General features: G+C 42.5%; 1 protein-coding gene across 9 annotated transcripts in view; it reads left to right on the forward strand.

Moving 5' to 3' along the window:
* The window catches only part of NCOA7 (nuclear receptor coactivator 7), a 156,151-nt gene that overhangs the window by 117,749 nt on the left and 15,679 nt on the right, over window positions 1–22,723 (forward strand). For all 9 annotated transcript variants that reach the window (XM_034990526.1, XM_034990527.1, XM_034990532.1 and 6 more), the window contains one exon: window positions 19,184–19,331. In XM_034990526.1, coding sequence (XP_034846417.1) covers window positions 19,184–19,331 — 148 coding nt within the window. The remainder of the gene's footprint in view (window positions 1–19,183; window positions 19,332–22,723) is intronic.

Consider the following 22,723-nt stretch of genomic DNA (forward strand, 5'->3'; position numbering starts at 1 on the left):
AAGATGGAAGTAAATGGCAGGAATTATGTAGAATTTGCCAAGTCATGCATAAATGTTAAATCCAAACTGAATTAATTGGTTAGTGTGATTCGTGTAATAAGTAAGGTAATAAGAGAAAGGAAAGGGAGAGCCTGTGGATGTTTTAAAAATTTTTTAAACTTGAAAATAATTATGCTAAGATAATTTTAGCAACACTTGAACGCACATGTAAGTTGGGGGGAAGCAGAATCTATTTTGCAGTCTACTTTTTCCTGCACTTAATGTTACACACATTTTCTACATGAAATAGTATGTTGTTATATGTATACGAACAACATAGTTAGCACCCCTAATACATTCCCTGAATGATTTAATGATGCTCCTGCTTTTGGATATTAGATGGTTCCAAATTTTTTGCCATTAGAAGCAGTGTTACATTAAACATCTTTATAAAATCCTTTAGGTAGTCTTACCAAGTCAGAGGATATGTTTAAGGCACATGAAAGTGTGTAACAATTTATATACCACCAGCATGAGAAGGACCCTTTTCTCCACATGATGGGAAATCTAAGTCCTATGATTCTTTATCAGTTTGGTAAGGAAGCAAATGCAGCTTTAAAATCATTTTTGTTTTGTTTTAAAGATTTTATTTATTTATTTGACAGAGAGCATAAGCAGGGGTTGCTGCAGAGGCAGAAGGAGAAGCAGGCTCCCCGCTGAGCAGGGAGCCCATTGTAGGGCTCAATCCTGGGACCTTGGATCATGACCCGAGCCGAAGGCAAATGCTTAACTGACTGAGCCACCCAGGTGCCCCTTTAAAATTGTTTTTGTTTTGGGCTCCCTGCTCAGCAGGAGTTGGGCTCCCTGCTCAATGGGGGAGTCTGCTTCTCCCTCTCCCTCTGCCCCTCCCACCCCTGATCATGCTCGATCTCTCTCTCTTATCCTCTCTCTCTCTCTCTCTCTCGCAAATGGATGGATAAAATCTTTAAACATAAATAAATAAATAAAATCATTTTGTTTTAAAGTTGATTGCTTGGTATGTGACATTTGTTTATATAAAGTAAGTTCAATAGTGGCCTGAGGCTTTTTCTTCTAGGTGACTCCTTTAATAATAAAAATTTATTTATACCTTGATATACAAATATATATTTAATAATTATTCTAAAATACCATGTTCTCTAACCAGCTTCTTATTAAGATCAGCAAGCACTTTGATTTATATACGATGGTTGTATTTTGTGCCTGTCCACATTTAGAATAAACTCAAGTACAAGTTAAGTTGATTCTGTTTTAGAAAGCATGATATTTTCTTTTGTAATGTCAAGAATAACTGATGTTCCTGAGCATTTTATGAAAGTTGAGTTGCTTAATGCTTTCAAAATTATAATGAGTAACACCCATGAGCGCAGGTATCTGTCCTTTTAGAAGGTGCTATCCGTGTTGTGTGCATGTTTCTCACATCCAGTCTTTGGGCAGTAGTAGTACTTCCTGAGTTATAGATTTTTTTTTTTTTTAAAGACTTTACTTATTTATTTGACAGAGAGATAGACAGCACAAGTAGGCAGAGTGGCAGGCAGAGGGAGAGGGAGAAGCAGGCTTCCCGCTAAGCGGGGAGCCTGATGCGGGGCTCGATCCCAGGATCCTGGGATCATGACCTGAGCCGAAGGCAGCCGCTTAGCCGACTGAGCCACCCAGGCGCCCCATGAGTTATAGATTCTTTTTGTAGAGTTCTGCATGGTTGCCTAGCCCAAAGCATAGAAACAAGTGTTCAAGATCCCATTTTTAGGAACGGTGCCTTTTCTTTAGGTCAGCATTTCCCTCAAAGGTATTCAATGGAAACCCATCCCATGGACAAGTAATAGGTGTTTTGTAGTTAAATATGGTCCATAGTCAGTGTTCATCTCTATCTAGAATAGATTTATGCTCATAGTTGCTATTCTCTTAATATGTTTTTATAGGAATTTCTTAGTTTAATTTTCTGTTTTCCATTTTTCCTGATATTGGGATAATAGAATACAGTTGATTTATTTTATCTCTATTTATATTTTAATTCTATGAGATTACTTGGATATTCATATATATAAAGATTTATTTGTATTTAAAGACTTTATATATATATATACATATATATATATATAGACTACATTAGTCTGATTTCTGTCAGTCTTAAAGTCTTTACTATAGTACATAGAATTTGGGATTTATTTCCCCTTTTCACATTTCTAGAAGTAGCAGCCACACATACAAACACCATATATGTAATCTTTTGATCATCAAAGCTATTGTATTGTTAGGAGTGACTGGTTGATGGCAGATCCTGGTCAAGATCTTTTAACCATCTGTGTATCTTCTTCTCATTTTCAAACGTGTTCACTCTTAGCTTTGGAATATTTAGAGTGAAGCTTGAAAGCCACCCGTACTGAGCTTTTCATGATGTGCCATCTGTCTGAAGTTGTATTCATTTTTAAACCATGAGTCTAAGCTTCTTTGGAGCCTGATAGAATTCTGGTGCCTGAATCACAACTTTATAAAGTGCATCAGATTATTCTGGTTGAACACATACTTTTAAATGATGCTCCATTGATACCTTCATCATCCAAAGCAGGATTGCCACTCTTAAGGGGGGAATATCAAAGAAATTACGAGCTCAACATTCAGTTTCCCCAGCTCTAAGTGAGAGAGGGTTAAGAGGGCAGGCAGAGTGCTCAGTCCATGCCCCCCTTAACCCTTTCCTGGCATGGTACTCTGGATGGTTAGCTCACTTAAAAGTCATGAGAGTTTTGTGAGGCATGTAGTGTTATTCCTCATTTTACAAACGAGGAAAGTGGGATGTACTGGTTTTCAACACCTTGCTCAAACTGGCAAGTATCAAATCCATTTGATTTCAAATCCCATTCTCCTAAATAGATACTAGAGCAGGCAGCTGAAACTGCCTTAATTATACCCTTTATTTAGGCTGACAAATCACTGAAACAGGGATGGGAGATACTGCAAACATTCAAGGTTTTTTCTTGACGAGCGAGGGAATGAAAATTCGCAGCATCCCCAAATGGATTCATATCCTTGGGCCTTGCCGAAGTGCTCTCCATCTGACTAAATGTGTTTCACTAATTATGAGGAGAGGAAGTGACTGATATTTTATGGATGATACTCCATGGGTGCTCATTAATTGAACTGAGGTGGTCTAATGAGAACATTGTATAGAAATAAAGAGCTTGACTAAAGTGTCCTTTCTTTAATATTAGGTAGTTTAACTTAGTTGCAGGCTGGTTCTAGCATTGGCTTATTATTAGAATGAACTTTTATGTGCTACGGTGGTTATCTGGTCCCAAACAAACAGAACACTACAATATTCCTTGCTCTGAAGCTCGTCTCACAAGTTCCAGTTACTTTATTTTACATGACTCTTCCGTGAACACAGTGCTTGAACCTAAACTGTGGCTCCCTATTCTCTAGTTCCTCCCCTTAAAATCTATTTTGTTACCTTATAGCCAAAATACTCTTCTCGGGGCGCCTGGGTGGCTCAGTTGGTTAGGCGACTGCCTTCGGCTCAGGTCATGATCCTGGAGTCCCGGGATCGAGTCCTGCATCGGGCTCCCTGCTCGGCGGGGAGCCTGCTTCTCCCTCTGACCCTCCCCCATCTCGTGCTCTCTCTGTCTCATTCTCTCTCTCAAATAAATAAATAAAATCTTTAAAACAAAACAAAACAAAACAAAACAAAAAAAATACTCTTCTCAAAAGGTCTTTTGATTATGTCACATTGCCACAAAAAATATCCTAAGCCTTCAGAATTAAAGTCTAAACCCTGTGTTCATTTGTTAAAACTCTTTACGTACTCACCTACCTTCCTCACTTTTTCTTCATTTGCCTGAATCTGTGACTTTACTAAGATTGGTCATTTTATGGGTTTTGCCTGCGAGGCCTAGGACCTTTCTAGCTTGGCATCTTTTAAAAATACTGTATTCCTGAACTCGGGTGGTTCCCCTCTCTTCTCTAGCTGTGCAGATCCTTTGTTTCCCAAAATAGTGCCCCCACAATGATCTCTTCCCCAGACTGGCAGTAACCGTCTTTTCTCAACCTACACTTCATGGGTGAACAACCCACAGACACAGAGGCACTGAGGGGGCAGGGGAGGAATTGAAGTCTGGCACCTTTTCCTCTGACAGGAGCAATCTTAGTTTCTAAATTCAGAAATATTGAGGACTAAAGCCTGTGAAGGAGTATGTTCTGTCTCATAGAGATGAAAGCCTATAGAGTTAACAAAGAATCCATGGCTTAGATGCGTGGGTGCCAAACTTAGCTTTGTAATAAAACCATCTAGGAGCCTTTAAACAGAGAGAGTACCCAGGTCCTTCCCTGAACATCCTGCAGCTTCAGATTTGGAATGGAATTCTAGAATCTGGGAGGTGTCCTCCATTTTATGATAAACAAAGGGAGATTATTGTGTTCTTATTTTACCCTAACATTCTATAGCATTTGATACCATTGACCATCATCCATTTCTTTGACACCCTCTATCCTTCTATCATTCCTTCCCAGTCTTTCCTTCTTGTTTCCTCATGAAATGTTAACCCTTAAATGACCCTTTCTGTTTCTCACTATATATACAATTGCCTGCACCTAATTAATTCTTTCTTATATGCCAATCGTGTCCAGCTATCTTCAGTGTAGAACTTTCTATTGAGCCCCAAACACATATATACCGGATAGGTCTCAATATTTGGATCATTCATGGATTAAACAAACTCAAGGCAGATCATACCCTACACTGGGGTTCTTAGTTCTTCTTTTGTCCCTGCCAGTGTCCCCACAACTCCTGCCTCCTGTTTTCTCCATCACAGTAACTGATACCACCAGCTACGCAGTCCCCAAAGCCAGAATGTGGACAGAATCTTGCTTTTCAGTCATCTTCCCACATTGGTCCGTTACCACATCCAGTTTATTCTATCCACTTACTATCACTAGAATCTCTAGCTCCCATTCTGACCCTTCTGTGGACACCTGGCCATGTTTCAGTGGTAGGAAAGGTGAATCAGATTTATTGACTGGCTTCAATAATAATAAGTGACTAATTAACTGGCTTCCTTGGGATGACCAGCCTTTCCTCCCCATGCCCAGCCCCATTACCCACCTCACGTACATACATTTATTGATTCAAATGTCTCGTCTAAAAAATGTTCCCTGTCTGGTTTAGATGTAAGGTACCCCCACCTCTGTCATAGTACTTCCTACACTGTTCTACAGATGTGGACTACTTGGGGCTTTTGACACTGTGTCTTATATTGTGTCCGAAAAACAGCATAGGATCTAATAAGTAATATACTCCTAAATGTTAATTGGATGGAGGCATGAATAAATTAGCCTATAATCTCATAGATAAAAATATTTAAATACCTTATTCCTTATAACTAAAATAATGCACAGACTTTATATACTATTTAGAAAAATACAGGAAAGGAAAAAGGAAGAGAAAGCTCAAATTTGTTACACCAAGCTAACTACAATTTATTTTTAGTTTTGTAGACTTTTGGCCTTTTTTCTATGTATCAATTAATGTAATGATAGTATGTGTGTATCTGTCTATATCTGATAATTGTGGGTATGTAAGCTATTATATTGTATTGTTAGGAGTGACTGGTTGATGGCAGATCCTCATCAGGATCTTTTAACTATCTGTGTATCTTCTCATTTTCAAAAGTAAACTGCTTTTACTTAAATGTATCTTTGCCATTATATGTTGAGCATGCATTTAGTTTGCAGCCAGTACTTTTGCAGTAACAAGTAAAAATTATAAAAAAGAAAACTGATTCTCTTATTAAACTAGATTTACAATGGAAAAATGTCCAAATCATAAGGACCATCATGGAGACTAAGCAAAGTGCTCTCAAGAGCATTTTCCTTGGAGAAAAAAGAACAAATTAAAGGAATCAAAAACTAACCTAGTTTTCTAGCATGAAATCTTTAACCATAGTTAGTGCTGCATTTTCTGATCAGAAGTCATCTTGCTTTTAGCAGGGTCAGGGCTAAATTGAAATCTTTAATAACTGTCAATGCCAGTAAGACCATAGTGTTAAATAGTCTTTAACTTTAAAGTACTGTACTTTCTAGAACAGTTTAGGCCCTACGTAGCCAAACCAGAGATATTTCAGAATACAAGCCCAGTAATTTTCAAGTATAACACATATCATACTATATTCTTATTGTGATGTTTTCAGGTAAAAGTGTAACTATGAAAGAAAAAAAAAAAGGTCTCCAAAATAATCCCTAAAGGAATGATCTTTCTTTGTATTTAACACAAGTTTAAGTTCTGGAAAACTGCTGAACAAATATAAGTCATAGGATTATTAGTCACTGATATCAATATTTTTTTTTAGTGCTTTAAAATAATGCTTTAAAATGTTGTGAAGTGATACTGCTTCCTCTCATTCTTTTTCTGGTCACCTTACCTTTTGTCTCATTAACTTAAAGTTCTAGAAATTCATCATCACCTTCCAGAAGCACTATTAGGCAGCCACCCTTCAGTAATTTCAGTAACCAGCTTTGGCAAATGTCTTGAGTTAATCAGTGACTCTGTAGCCAGATCCAAGTTCATGAAAAAATAACCCCCTTCATAGGAGCTCTTCACCGTGGTGGCTGTGCTTTCTGCGGGAGGAGTGAAAACAGCACTTCGGAGCGTAGCTCGTGGCCTGTTCCCACTGCAGAATAGTTAATGCCAATGGGTGCTGCGCACACTGTTTGGGAGTAAGTATGCAGAAACAGTAATTATTGCAAGCCTACATGCCTGCAGGAGCCAGATGGAGGAATGGAGGGAGGGAAGCTTGGGGGGCCAGTGTTAATTACCTGCCCTAGGGAACAGCTGCCAAGTACCTGTGTACCTCCGTGCCTCAGAGCTGAAATGCTGCTATGGGGGGACGTGAGCCTGGTGTTGCTTGATCTTCCCATCTTTTTCTTTTTTTTTTTTTTTTTTAAAGATTTTATTTATTTGACAGAGAGAGAGACAGCGAGAGTAGGAACACAAGCAGGGGGAGTGGGAGAGGAAGAAGCAGGCTTCCCGGTGAGCAGGGAGCGCGATGTGGGACTCGATCCCAGGATCCCGGGATCATGACCTGAGCTGAAGGCAGACGCTTAACGACTGAGCCACCCAGGCGCCCCTTCCCATCTTCTTCAAAAGAAGTTGAAATATGGATTATGTGTGTCAAATCTCCCCAATTTTTAAGTATTAGCCACTGTTTAATTAACAAAGAAAAGTACAGATGCTGAGTCCAAGGCTGTGTATGGGCTGCCAGCCTATTCAATGCTCCAGGATTGATATTAATAGGAATTTCTAGTTTTTACTTATTTGTAAGTGATCCTTTTTATAACTGTAGTTATTGTTCTGATCAATGATTCTCAAAGAACTGTCCTATTATTTTTGATGAACCAGGACAAAGAAGCATATTTAGTTGGTATTTTATAAATAAATCTTCTTTTTATAAACACACTAAGACCTTTTAACAATGGGCATTACAGCAGGGCATTACTAACCATTGGTTTCATTTAAAGTTGTAGAATATTGAATCTGAAAGGGACCTTACAGGGCAAAGAAAATGACCTTATTCATATAAGGACCTTGGGTCAGGCCACTGAGGTGGGTTTTAAGAGGTGGTAGTTTTCTAGTAACAACCTCTGGGGTCCAGAGTGCTTTGCCTTGTTGGGCTTCTGTGGCTGTATTCAGAATGGAGCCTGGGGATGTTTTAGATTGAAGTGCACTGGAATATCTTTAATTTATAATCAACAATACAATGAATGGTGGGACTGCATATACATATATTTCCTTACTCCCTGGGTCACATTCTTATTCTCTTCATCTCTTTCCTTGTCTTACTATTTCCCATTCTCTGTGCCATAATGTACTCTAAAGTATGCTTCTAATATAATAGCTGTTAAATTGTTTGATGGTTCCTGCTTATAATTTTTAAATCATGTGGATGGTTGGGGGTTATATCTTGCTGTGTGTAGCCCCAATTTCTTTTCCTAACAGTGAAGTGACCCTTGATAAGACAAGAATGCCTAACTGCTTCGGGGTCATTTTGGTCCAGTTTGTTGGTGTATATGGTAGCAAGATTTTAGATAATCACATGGAAGAGACTTTGTAAAAGGTCTGTCTGAAGGTAGATAGAACTTCCTTATACATTTAATGCTCCAGACACCTATATGAGGAGCTAGGTTTTCTTACCTTCTTCATTTTAGAAGCTCAGAGAGATTAAGGAACTTTCCCAAAGCCCCCAGCTAGTAACAAATGGGACCAGTTCAGGTCTTTACCTTAGACATGTGTGCTTTTTCGCTTTGCCTCACAACTATGTTAAAAAAAGAAAAGAAGAAGAAAGAAAAAAGGTAACCGTAAACAAAATCCCACCGTAGCTAATTTTGAGAAAATAGATTGTAATTGTGCCTAAAGCCCATATACTTAAAGTATGAATAGTAATGTTTTATTCCAAGCATCAACTCAGATTTTTCATCAGGTTTTTTTTTTTTTTAAGATTTTATTTATTTATTCATGAGAGACAGAGAGAGAGACAGAGGCAGAGGGAGAAGCAGGCTCCCCGCGGAGCAGGGAGCCTGGATGCGGGACTCGATCCCAGGACCCTGGGATCATGACCTGAGCCGAAGGCAGACGCTTAACCGACTGAGCCACCCAGGCGTCCCTTTTCATCAGGTTTTATATCCCTCAACCCTACAGGTTTTTTTTAAGATTGATTTATTTTAGAGGTGGGGGAGGGCAGACGGAGTGAGAGAGAGAGACACACACAAGCAGACTCCCTGCTGAGCATGGAGTCCGATGCAGGCTCAGTCTCACGACCCTGAGATCATGATCTGAGCCAAAACCAGGAGTTTGATGCTTAACTGACTGAGACACCCAGATGCTCCTCAACCCTACGGTTTTGTCCGTGGGGCTAACCATAAAGAAAAGCATATTCATTGAGACCATGAACTGACCTGAGGTTGATCCCGGGTCCACCCCTAACCTACTGTGTGGTGTTGGTCAAGGTAATCTGTGTAAGCGTTGCTCTTCTTCCATTAAACAGAAATGATACCTATAGTGGGTACCTCCTGGTGTTAATATGAGGAAGAAATGAACTTGACCATGCACTTAATGGAAGTTATCTGTGCTGCTCCTATTGCTGTTCCTTTTCTTAACACTTTGTTGCCCCTGAGGTAAGGCTGATGCCCTTCACAAACTGGTATCATTGACCTTCTTAGGATTTCTCTTCCATAGAGGACAACTTTATCTGCTAAACAGGGATTTGTAACTTGAATATGATGTCTCCTTTGGGGTGGATCCCTAAAACCGCCTTGTGTTGACAATAAAGACCTTTGAAGTTTATGAAGAAATCTGATTAAGCCCACACTGGTAATTAGAAACCCTAAACAAAGCCCGAGCGCCAGGTGTTGGTCTCGACTGTTGCAGGATGGGTTGGCCCTAGTTTGGTGTCTGGAGGAGTATGTATGGCGAGCTGCTCCCCGTGTCCGCTGCCACGTGTGGGGCTGTGGCCTTGATCAGCTCTTGGCTGGATCACTGGCGTAGCCTTTGTTCTGGTACAGCCTTTGTTTCTAGTCCTATCTTTCCCTGCCCTTCTGTACTTGGCTCCACAGCGATCTTTCTAAACCAGAGACCTGGCCAGGCCGCTTCCTGCAAAAGCCCTGGCTGGTGTGTCCACAGTGCTCTCGGTGGTGCTTCACTCGTTCACCCACTTCCTCCCAGTGTCCCCATATCTGCGTGCCGTCTGTACCACTGTTTACTTAATAGTTGTCTTTAGGGGACTTCTATCCATTTTTATTTACTTAGCCAATCTTAAGTAAATACGTAGCTATTAAAATAAGGTCCTCTGTGTACCCTCTGACGTCACTAGCGCCGTCCCTGCTACACTTTGGGAAACAGTAGCGGCAGGATAAGGTCCAAGCAGTTTATCTTGTGCTCAGGACTCTCTGTGACCCACCCGGTGACGCAGCCCCTCAGGCTCTTTCTTTCTCCTTTCCTGCCATCCTGTGAGGCAAAGACTTAGTCTTGCTCTTTCATTGCACCCCTCAGGAATTCCCACTCTGCACACCTCCCAGCTCAGATGCCCACTGGCTTCTGTCGCTGTGTTGTTGGAACTGTGTCTGGACTTTTTGTTGGCTTCCTTCTACCTGAGCGCTCTAGGGCAGGGCCTGGGTCCCCTGCATCTCAGTGGCCCTGTCCTCATCACAGAACCCTCTGGCCAGTGACCCAACTGCATTGCCCTTCTTTCTCTCGACCGTGTCCACTCTGCCCTCCTTTTCTAGCATCGCCCTGCTCTTGCGTGCCATGTCTTTTTGCACATGTTCCCTGCGGGAGAATGCCATCTCCTCCCTTCCTCCTGTAACTGCCTCTTTCCCCTCCCTCAACAGGCAGAGTAAGTAACTATGAGCCCTGGCTTCCCTGACCCCAGCCTGAGATGATTCTCCTCCAGGCTTACCCTTGTTGTCACCCTTCTTAAAAAAGAAAAAATAAATAAAATAAATAATAATAAAGAAAAGAGGCATGAGAATGGATGTTGGAGCCAAGGTGCAAGAGCATATTGCTGGAACAAAGAGCACATTTGGGAGACGGGCACAAAACCAAGCTCTCAGGCATCCCCAAGGAATTTGAATTTACCCTAAAACCTCCAGGGAGACATTGGAAGGATTTTACACAGCTGGGTGAAAGTGATCAGATTTGCATTTTGCAAGATCACTTCTGCCTTCCTGTTGTCTCTTCTTGGCTTCCTTCCAGGACCACTTCTGCTGTTTCCTCCTTACTACTAGCTTTCCCAAGACCCAGCGCTTGACCTCATTCCCTGCTCACGTGTTTACCACACCCGCTGCTTCAGGACAACCGCCCGTGTGGCAGTAATGACTGGCACCCGGGTTGGCTGGGCCGGAGGTGTCCTGAGACAGCTGAGGCCAGAGAAACCCAGTGACTCATCAGAAACAGGGTGAGTTACTGAGTGGGTTTCAAAAAACCATCAACAGGCTTTCAGAAGTCAAGACAAATGATGCCTGAGATTCCGTCGAGTTTGACAGTAGGTCACTTGTAAGAAAATCCGTTTCACTGAAGTAAGGAGGGGAGGGAACAAAGTTAAAAACTCTGCCTCCATCCAGATAGTGTCTGAGGCAGGTTTAACAAAGGGCATATACTAAAAGGTTAATACAATCAGAATGGAAGAATTCAGGAATGAAAAGAAGTTGGGAGATACGCTAACCCAAATGTTAACAGTATGTTCTGAAGGGAAGATGAGGTATGGGAAGGGAGCTTTAGGGAGAAACAAAATCCAGAGGCTTTTATGTTTAAGGATAGGGAAATGCAAGTGGGCTCGTGGATTAAGATGAAGGGAATAAAGGCATGGAGAGGTGGGGTGGAAATAATGGAGGAAATTTCACCAAGCATTAGGACTGTCGAAAATACAGACAGGAGGGTTAAAATGGGTAAAAGAAAAGTTCCTTCTTCCAAAGAGAAGGATGCTAAGAGGGACAGTGAAGAGGAGTACATTATTAGGATGGCACAATGGAGAATGTTCAGAGAGGAAGGCGGGTAGGAGAGAGAGCTTGCAAAAGCAGAGGTCTGGAATAGCCACTGCTAGGAGTAGTAAAGGAAGTGAGTTAGAGGTGAGTAGGGAGCCCCATGAGGGAGGGTTTTCTTAGCTGATGTTAGGTGCCTTTGATTTGTAATGATCCTTAAGCACAAATAAGAAAACCCAGCAACATCCATCATCCCAAGGGAGTAGGAGTCCGCAGGATGATTTCTGTGAGGTGTTCGGAAGGGCAGGTGTAGTAGGAGGATCAAAGGTGGACCTCTAGGGGGCGACAATGAGGTTGAGATGGAAAGATTGGCCTGAAGTGTGTGAATCCAGGAGGGGCTCCTGGCTGGGGAAAGAGGGGGAGTGGGGGTCAAGGTGAGAATAGAGGTGGTACAGAAAGGAGGGAAGGGATGGGTGAAGGGAAGGCAGAAGGACAAGGAGGGGACTTTGAGGCCTGTTTCCAGAGGGCAGGGTTGACTTCTGGGAACTAATGACCAGGAAAACCCAGTTAGCCAAAAAGAACCATTCCAAGAATTAGGTTAAATAAACTTAAATAAACTTACAGTCACTCTAATCTAGAAGGAAAAAAGATGAAGTCATATCCTCTTCCTTGCTCCCCCCAGTTAAACAGTTAAATAAAGGCTGGAGAATTGTGCAGAAGTGGAGCTGGAAAGGGGGACGTCGATTCCTTCCATTCGGTCTCCAGAGGCCTAAGAGTTAAGTAATCAGATTGGTTCCAAATGAACTTTAATTTTCTCTTGTGAAACAGGCCATGTTAATTCTTCATTCCTTTTGGTTTGCCGTCAGAGGATAGTATGAGGACTTGGTCTACGTGAGAGAAGGAGATTTTATGTGGGAGGCTATTGTTGAGGGAAATAATCGGGGTGTGCTCGTGCTCTGAATATCTGAGAGAAGAGACACGAACATTTCCCATCAGGATGCCTGTTTGTGGAACATACTTTTGAGGTTTCTCATCTCAACTTACCTGAGGCTTCCCAAGGTTGGGGGGACTTTGTTGGCGGCAGAGGTAGAGCTTACCACCTGAGACAGGAGGGAGGCCATTCGGGGCTTCTGTCTTGCGTGTTGCAGCCAGTGGAGAACCATTCCCAGAGGCATGGCTGAGGTGAGGCGGCTGCCCTGTGATGTTGCCCAAGCATGGAGCACAGTCTTGGCAGTGCTGTGAGCCTACTGATGGAAGGTGGAGGAGGAAGAAGAGCAGGTGGGCAGCATGTGCCTTAAGGGCCACGTAGGGCATCTAAGTAGTATCTTCGTTAATGAAACCCAAAGCCAAGGAAGTAGTTGCCCTATACTCTGAGACCTCTGACTGTGGACAGGTACAAAAATACACCGTCCTCCTTGGAGTTCAGCATTCATAAAAGAAGAGGCAGTCAGCTTAGATGGGCTGGAATATTTCCAGAGATGGGGTGTTTGGGCACATCATTCAATTTGCTGAGCCTCAAACTGGGCATAGTAATACTTGCCTCTTAGAGTTACTGTACCATTGAAGGTCCTCAAAATGGGGAAGCACATCTTTTCTTTTTAGGGTCACTGATATAGCTCATCAGCATTGCTTAAAACATAAGGTCGCTTCTGTGTTTAATATTAAAAATGTTTATGACTCTGACCCTCTTTTCTGTGATATTTTGAAAATACCTCTTTCCTCCTTTCTCGTTACTTCTTTCTACGGCTGGTCCAAGACGCCCAGGGCTTACCCAGGTTAAAGGGCCAGCTCTGGCTGCTCTTGACAAGTGGCTGCTGCAGAATCGGACACTCGCTCTGGCAACAAACAAAGCCAGAGGCTCAATTCACCAGCCCCTGGAAACCCAGCAGTTCCAAGGGAAGAGGTTGGGGAGAAGAGGCGCTCTTAGCAAGTCACCCCAGATTCCTGCCCCAGGCTGAGATACTGCTTCTAGAGAGAATGGCACTGGCAGGCAAGAACGCTTTATGCTAAAACTGACCTTGTTGCCCTCCGCCCCAACTTGTTACAGCTCCTGAGAAACTCACACATACACATATGACGTATGTAGCCATTCCCTCCCATGGTATGCCCAGAGTGGCAGATGGTTTGGTCTAAGTTTTACCAACAGCACATTCTGTCCAAATGGACCTGCTCCTAAAATAATCATGGCATTTGTATGGATCCCAGGTCATCAATCTAGACCATTCCCTCTACTACCTTGAAGAGCTTCTTTTCAAGAAGCGTAGGGTGAGGATAGGGGTATTGTCCTCTCCTATGGGTTTATCTCTGTTAAGACCACCTTAATTAATCAAAGGTGCTCTAATAATCTTGAAAATCTCTTCAAAAGAGAGGGTATTAGGCACAGGATTCCTCCTTCCTAGGAAATCCTTTGGACCTTATACAGATCTTCCCTCTCTCCCACCTTCTAACCCATCCACCCTCCCAATGGGTTGTACGCACAAGTTGTCTTCATCAAGTAAGGCATGTCTAATTATATCTCCCTCCAGAATAATAAATCCTACTTATCTTACATCCACATAATAAAAAGGACTGCTTAAATGGTCTCCTCAAGCAACTTAATGTCTTCATCACCGAAAAGAGAAGTAACTGGCAATTGCTAGGTTACGGTCTCTCCTTAAAATCTTTATTGACTTGCAGTTTGCACAATTTATATTTTCTTCTAATGTCCAAGGAGGAATGAAAATTTTTTTTTTTTTTAAGATTTTATTTACTTATTAGGATACGAGCAGGGTGAGGAGGAGCATCAGGGAAAGGGAGAAGCAGACTCCCTGCTGAGCAGGGAGCCCAACACTGGGCTCACTCCCAAGACCCTGGGATCATGACCTGAGCCAAAGGCAGATGCTTAACCAGCTGAGCCACCCAGGTGCCCCTAATGTAAAATCTGTACCACATTCCTCATTCCCTTATAGTCTTGTACAGAGTTATGTGTCAGCATGAGCTTTTAGGATTTCTTGGGATGCTTCTTCAATGTTCATGCTTACACAGTGACTTTCCCTATGAGGGTAAACTGTTAGAGAATACATGAGCAGTCCTTCATGGAAAGTAAGTGCAAAAAGTGATAAAAATGTGTCTAGTGTCATAACCAGGAAGTGAACTGGGGAACGATTTAGAAATCAAGGTGGAATAAGGGGAGGGCTTTGTAGGTGGTTGAAAGAACCCTGGTTGTCACCTCAGAAGATCTGGTCCTGGCTGTGAGGCTGATAGTAGACTTCAGAGCCCCATTCCCTTATATCTAAGGAGAGTTAGCTGAATTAAATGATACCCAGTATCCCCATCAGCTCTCATATTCCTGAAGGTAATCTCCATGAGGGCAGGGTCACTGGCACATAGTGGGTGCACAGGGAGTGTTGTTGAAGGAGACAGTGCCCTCTGGCTAGAGACCTCCGGAAGCACACCTAAAGTTGAATGAGTTGAGTTGACTCATTGCTGTAAGGGAAAATGCGTATCATGGGACCACAGGCCATCTCAGAATGAGGGTGCTAGAAAGGAGGTATAGGATTTAGATTTGTGTTAGGTGATACAGGGAAGGACTTAAGGAAGTGGGAATTTGTTCTAGATTAGATGTTATCAGGAAGCAGAGGTCATGCTATGATTGGGTATAAGTCTTATCTGAGAGGAACTAGACTAGAGAGGAAGAGTAGAGAGGTTAATGCTATAATAAGTAAAGAAGCATAGTCATTCATACTAGCCAAATTGGAAGGATGTTTGGTCATTTTTGTGGCTGGACAATGTTCATGTTTTTGTTTGCATTCAGATATGACATAGACCTCAAAGTGGTCTTGTTTTTGTCACCATTCATCATAGTCATAGAGCAGTCTTGTCTGATGCTGAAGTTTTGTGAAGTTGTTTAGGTTCAACAGGAGAATACGAAGGCCTAGCTATGAGTGCCAGGCTAGCTCCAGGTGTCAGGGACTGCTTTTCTCTTTCTCACAGGTAAGTTTGCTAGCAAATAATTAGGAAGTCATTTTATTCAATGTGGATATGCGCATAGTAAATGTCTTCTTTTCCAAGAGTTAGAGTGAAGCATGTTTGGTTCTCTATTACAAAGTACAGTTAAGATGGACTAAATCTTAAGTGTTAGAAAACTGAAAGAGTTAGAATTGTATACTCATCAAGCCTCTCTGGAGTGGTGATTAATTTTTTCTAAGTTAATTTTTAATGGGAAATTTTATGCTACATGGTAAAAATACTTCAGATTCAAGGAAGGCAACAATGATATCATTCCTAAAAAGGGCAAATGGTTTTTATATAGCAAAGTGATAAGGGAAATACTCCTCTAACAGCACAGTCCCCCTTCTGGGAATATATCCTACAACTGTACCTGTGCACATGTGAAGTGACTCACATACGAAGTTATTCACAGCAGTGTTCGTAACAGCACAATCTTGGAAACAACCCAAGTGTCCATCTATAGAGGACGATTACATAAGCTCTGGTATAGCCACGGGGTGAAGTACTGATAGCTGCAAAAGAAAGAATGATGAAACCATTTACATTCTGATGTGGAAAGATACCTAGGATATATTGTTAAATGAAGAAAGCAAGATAGAGAATAGTACTGTCTTTTGTAGAAATGGAAGACAAAAAGAATATATATTTATTTATATAACACTACAAAAATATACAGGAAATGAATAAAGTGGTCACCTATAAGGGAAAAGGATGGGCACAGGATTTGGTGGACAGGGATGTGAGTGAGAGGAAACTTCTCATTACTTACTTTTTAACATATAATTTTAATGTTTGAATCATAAAAGTGTCCTGCCTACTCCAAAACTAAAAATAACTTGAAGATATATATGATGTAAAACATGTCATTCTTCCATCCCATTCCATTCCCCAGAGGTAACCATTTTGATCGGTTTCTTATATAACCTTTCAGAAGAGTCCATTGTACTAGTCAAGGATCTCCAGAGAAACAGAACCAAAATGATATGTGTATGTAAATATACATAGACAGATTTGCTTTAAGGAATTTGGCTTACATGGTTGTGGGAGTTGGCCAGTCTGCAATCTGCTGGGGAGGCTGGCAGGCTAGAGACCCAGGGAGATTTTGATAATGTAATCTCAGGTCTGAAGGCTATCTAGAGACAGAATTCCTTCTTGCTTTAAGGAAGACCTTAGTCTTTTTCTCTTAAGGCCTTCAACTGATTGCACAAGGCCCATCCACATTATGGAGGGTAATCTGCTTTACTGAAAGTCTGTTGATTTTTTTTTTTTTTTAAAGATTTTATTTATTTATTTGAGAGAGAGAATGAGAGACAGCACGAGAGGGGAGAGGGTCAGAGGGAGAAGCAGACCCCCCGCTGAGCAGGGAGCCCGATGTGGGACTCGATCCCGGGACTCCAGGATCATGACCTGAGCCGAAGGCAGTCGCTTAACCAACTGAGCCACCCAGGTGCCCAAGTCTGTTGATTTAAATGTTAATCACATCTAAAAAAAACACCTTCAGAGCAACATCTAGATTAGTGTTTGACCAAAAAATGGCTAAGTTGTTGTCATATAAAATTAACCATCACACCCATGCACAGTTATGTCTATATCTGATTTTTTTTTTTTTAAGATTTTATTTGACAGAGAGAGACACAGCGAGAGAGGGAACACAAGCAGGGGGAGTAGGAGAGGGAGAAGCAGGCTTCCCGTGGAGCAGGGAGCCCGATGCGGGGCTCAATCCCAGGACCCTGGGACCATGACCTGAGCCGAAGGCAGACGCTTAACGACTGAGCCACCCAGGCGCCCCTATATCTGATTTTTTTTTAAATAGAAATGGTAACATATCTTACACACTGATACACACCTTATCTTGGATCCAGCTCTCCACGTTTTGAAGGAGTAGGAGTAATCTCAAGGAAATAACACTTCTCAAGTATATGAAAATTGATAATCCTATATTATGAAAGATGTGATTAATATAAAAGGGAAACGAGGGATTTGAAACGCACTTCGTAGTGGTTCATGTTTACATTCTGTAAAAGTTCCCACAAACTGACAAGGAAAGACACTGACTCCAAAGTCACGAGGAGCCCATTCATGGAAGAAAAGCTGCAGCAGGAAGAAAACATGCGAAAGTTGTTCAGCACACACTCAAAGAAATGTAACATGAGTCAGGTAAAACTTAAATATATATTAAACTCTTTTTTTGAAAAAGAGTAAGCAAGAGTGTTAAGAAGCTCTAATGCAAACTGCAGGGCTGGTGTCGGAGTAAAGGAGTTAGCCTTTCAAAAGCAACCTGGCAGGATGAATCACAAGCTGTAAAATCCTGCCCTTTGGCCCAGTAATCCCTTTTCTGGGAACTAATCTCAAGGAAACAATTCAAAAGATGGTGAAAGGCATAGACCCTGAGGATGTTCACTGTAACATTTGTACAATTGAAGAAATGGGAACAAGCTAAATATCCTGAGGACACGGGAATCCAGGCTATTCATGACTATTACTTTCATGAAATTAGCCATTAAGAATCAGTACAAAGACTAGCAACATGGCAGAGGTGCTTAATTTAATGGTACATATCACAAACGATTATCTCTTGGCCCTCGTGACAATGAAAATTGTATACATGTGGACAGGAACAGATAGGAATATAGAAACCTAAAAACCTTTTGATCCATTGGGATTTCAGAATTGTGGGGGACATTTCTTTTTTGTTTTAGTTCTGTTAATATTTGTCTTCATCCATTCGGGCTGCTATACCAGAATACCGTAGACTGAGTGGCTTGCTTATGAACAACAGAGATGTATTCCTCACAGTTCTAAAGGCTGCGAAGTCTAAGATCAAGGTCCTGGCAGATTTGTCTGGCAAAGGCCCACTTCCTTGTTCAGAGATGACTGTCCTTTTACTGTGTCACATGGTGAAAACGGATCCTTTTATATGGGCACTAATCCCAGTAATGAGGGTTCATGACCTAAGCACTTCCCAAAGGTCCTTCGTTGAAATACCATCACATTTGTGGTGAGGTTTCAACATACGAACTTTGGGGGGGTGGGTACAAACATTCAAGCTCTGTAGCAATATTGTTATAATATTTTTTACCTAATTATAACTTTTTAAAATGAGCAATAATCTTGGAAATTAGCCATCTCTCTATTAAGTCTGGAGAGATGCTACAGTACTTTTAGATGTTAAATATGTATGAGAGAACAGAGAAATAGGAAGCAAACCACATTCCCATATCAATAAGATTAGGTCTCTTCCTAATATTAAAACAACAACCAGTATTATTTACTTTGTAGTTATCAAAGGTGTTCTGTTGAAATTGTAACAGTGCTTCAGCTACATAAAACCCCATTGAAGTATTGTTTATCCTGTCCAACTAAAGGACCAGATCAATTTTTTTTCCCCATTGAATACAAGTGCTCAATAAATGAAGACCCAATGAGGAGTATATATTTGGTGTAAATACTTCATTGTGTTTTTCAATTTTATGTCCCATCTCTTGATCTTTCCCGCAGACTGAAAGACAGGTTCTCAGTGTCTGTGGACTTCTGCTTTCACTTTTTGACTTATTTTCCAGATTTGGACTGCACTGGTAGAGACCGTCTTCACAGTGGGAAATTAGTAAGATGGATTTGCCAAGCAGGGAAAAGATGGTTGTGAGCGCTCAAGTCCTTACCTGTGCCTGCCAGGAAAGTGGATTTGGTGTTTAACTCCTATGACGAACGTGTTTTTCAGGGTGGATCACTTGTACACGTTCTTTGTTCAGTGGTCTCCTGACGTCTATGGGAAAGATGCCAAAGAGCAAGGCTTTGTGGTGGTGGAAAAGGAAGAACTGAATATGATCGACAACTTCTTCAGTGAGCCAACCACCAAGAGCTGGGAGGTGAGCACTCAAGAGGGGCTAGACTGTCATGGTCCTTAAGTTACAACATGTAATTAAAATCTTCTTGGGTCCAGGTACCACGAACTTCTTGGCTGGCAAGAAGTTAGATTTCCTGTGCACTTTTGAAGTTATCGGGGAAAATAACTTTATTCCTCTGTCTGAGCTAGTTATATGTGTCAGATAAATGCCGCACTGCCAGGTCATTTCGCTTTTTCTTTTAAAAACTGCCAATGGGTCCCCTTTATGTACAGGATGAAGTTCAAGCTCCTTAATGTGGCCTGAAAAGCCCTTCATAATATTTTTGAGCACTTACCAAGCCCTTCCCATGTCAGGGGCACAATGGATGAGATAAGCAGAATTTAGTATGGATGAATCATTATAGTATAATTGAGATAATTACCATTGAAGGTGAAGTGCCAAGTGCAATAGGAGCATGGAGCCAGGCCCCTGAATGGAGCCAGGGGGATCAGGGAGAGCTGCCCAGAAGGAGTGATCTGAACAAAGATCAGAAGGGGGAGTTTGGGCAGTTGGGGTGGAATGGGACATGGGACATGTTCTGGCCAGAGGAAAGTCTGTGCAGGGGACTGACCCAGGGGAGAAACAGAGTGGGGCATTTGATAGACTAAGAGAAGTTCAATGTGGCTGGACCATAGGGCTCAAAGCTGAAGGAGGGGCAAGAAACGAAGCAGGGAAAGGAAGCAAGGATACATCACGAAGGACCTATGAGCCATATGTATCTTCCTAAAGGCAGTGGGAAGGCATTGAACTGTTTTGAGTCTGGAGAAGTATACACGCATATGCATCTCAGACAGCTCTTTGTTGCTGGCAGATGTTCAAGGATTGGAGTTGGACAACACTTGAGTCTCGAAGACCCATTTAGGAGGCGCTTTTGGTCATCAGTGTTGAGAGATAATGGTTGCTGAGAGAGTGGCAGTGGGGAAGGAGAAAATTGAGTGCTTTTGAAAGATAATGAGAAGGTGGAATATACAGGATTTTGTGAGTAATTATTATATGTGGAAAGTAAGGAACATGTCAAGATTGATTTCTTGGTTTTCAGAGTGGGAACTGGAGGGTAGTGGTACCTGCCCTTCACTGAGATAGGAGAATAGCGAGAGTACTAGATTTAGTAGAAAATGCTCTGCATTCTAGTTTTAATCTAAATTTGAGGTGTCTGTGGAATGTCCAAGAGACAGCTGAGAATAAAACTTAGGAGAAAGATCTGAAGATACGCTTTTGGAAATCATTAGCAAAGTTGAAGTTATGAATGTAGATGAGGTCATCGTGGGAGAGTGTGTACAGTGGGAAGAGAAGGGGGCTCAGAACAGAACTCTTAGGGACACTGCATTAAAGGGGCCAAAGGCAGTAGAGACTACAAAGGTGATTGAGAAGCAGCAGCCAGGGAAGGAGGTAGAACACAAGTAGAGTCATGTCTTAGAAGCCAAGGGAAGAGAATGTTTCAAGAGGGGGTAATGGTCAGAATGACTTATGTTGCAGAGGAGGCAGAAGATAAGAACTGAGGTATGTTTTCTGGATTTAAAACCGAGGTGGTAGTTGGTGACTTTGACAAAAGCAGTTTCATTAAAGTGGTTAAGTTCAAAATTTAGATTCCAGGGGTTCAAAGAATGAATGGGAGGTAAGTAAGTGGAACTAATAGAGGTGGGCAAACAACTCAGATTTGGTTCCGGAGAGTAGAAATGAGATGGTGAGCTGGAAGAAGTGAGGTGGAGGATGCTTTTCCTCTCGCGAGAGAGACTTTAACCTTTTGGATGAGGTCAGCAGGAACGCCAGAGTAGAAGGTATAGAAGATAAGGGCATGAGGAAGGAAATGATTGGAAGAGCAAATCTCTGAGCAAGGGCAGGGAATGTGGGGGTAGGGATAGGACTGGTCTTAGGTGGCTGGGGAGTCGAAAAGAAAAAAGTGTGTGCAAAGAAAATGCAGCTTCAGTGGTGGTAAATTGTGGCATTTTTCATCCAGTGGCTTCCTTGCAGCGGAAGGAGGGGCATCTCCTGAAGTGAAGGAGGAGTTAGAGGAATATGGGGAAGGTAGGAAATAGCAGTTACGGAGGCTAGGAAAAACGCTAACTGAAGACTGTCGTGGGGTGGCTGTCTGGTTTTGAGGGCCACTGGACTTTTCTAGTGGCCCCAGGCTTCAGTGAGGGGTGATTTTCTCCAGCACTCCCGGCCTGGTTTTAGATTCAAGTGGGCAGTGGGATCCTTCCAAGGCTGGAACCTTGCCAGTTTGGGATGAGCAAGGGTAATAAGCCTGCCCCTTAGGTCTGATCCCTTCTGGAATACCAGGTCCTTTTATACGTGTGCTTGGACTCACTCTTCCTTTTTTTTTTTTTTTTAAAGATTTTATTTTATTTATTTGACAGAGAGACAGCGAGAGAGGGAACACAAACGGGGAGTGGGAGAGGGAGAAGCAGGCTTCCCGCCGAGCAGGGAGCCCGATGCGGGGCTCGATCCCAGGACCCTGGGATCATGACCTGAGCCGAAGGCAGACGCTTAACGACTGAGCCACCCAGGTGCCCCCTCGCTCTTCCTTTTTTGTCACTCCCTCGTGGCCTGAATGTGCAGCGGGCACACACGCAGCTCTCTCTGGCAAACTCCTGCCATCCTTCAAGGACCCGCTCGTTTGTCACAGCTGTGGCGCTCTCAGTCCGTTCCCCGTCCTGTCCTCCCACAGCTCATCGTTCATAGCTGTCTCGTGTCCTGCCCAACAGTTTACTTGTTTACGTGTCTCCCCACAGTTCACAACGCGTCTTGTTTGAAGATACTTAAGCCTATGAGGCTCTTCCTCCCTTGGCTTTTTATCAAATCTGTTGTTGTTGTTTTTCTGGTCTTTGCTCCTGTCTCTGGCCAGTCTTTCCAAGTCGGCTTCGCTGGGTCCTTTTCTCATGCTGTTCCCTAGGAGTTTGGCCTTGGCCCCCTTCTCATCTGTTACATCTTCTTGGATGAGCTCATCAACTCTTGTGGCTTGTGCTGCTGACCGCCCCCATCTGCCCCCACCACATACCTCCTTCCCCCAGCTGCTACTCTAGAGCTCATAGCTGCCCCATGGGCACTGCTGGAAGTGTCCATGAGGCAGAGGTGGTGTGATACAGGTATTCTGGCCAAGGCACCCAGGAATAGCAAGTCCTGTCCTTACCTCATCAGCCGTCCTCAAGAGGCCCCCACAGATGAAGCAAAGCGAGGAAATGTACATTTTCTTACTGAGACTGTGGTCTCTTGCTCCAATATGGAGTTCCAGAGAGAAGGGTTAGGCTGCCTGGGGGACTTAATCCTTGCCTGATGAGGCCTGAATATCTTGAGCCAAAGCAGCCCCCTTTAAGGGCTCTTCTGCCTCTCTCCACTAATCCCATCCTTGAATCTTAGCTCTTGACAACCCTGGC

The sequence above is a fragment of the Mirounga leonina genome, unplaced genomic scaffold, assembly GCF_011800145.1.
Source record: "Mirounga leonina isolate KUSES-001 unplaced genomic scaffold, KU_Mleo_1.0 Mir_53, whole genome shotgun sequence".
Lineage (NCBI taxonomy): Eukaryota > Metazoa > Chordata > Mammalia > Carnivora > Phocidae > Mirounga > Mirounga leonina.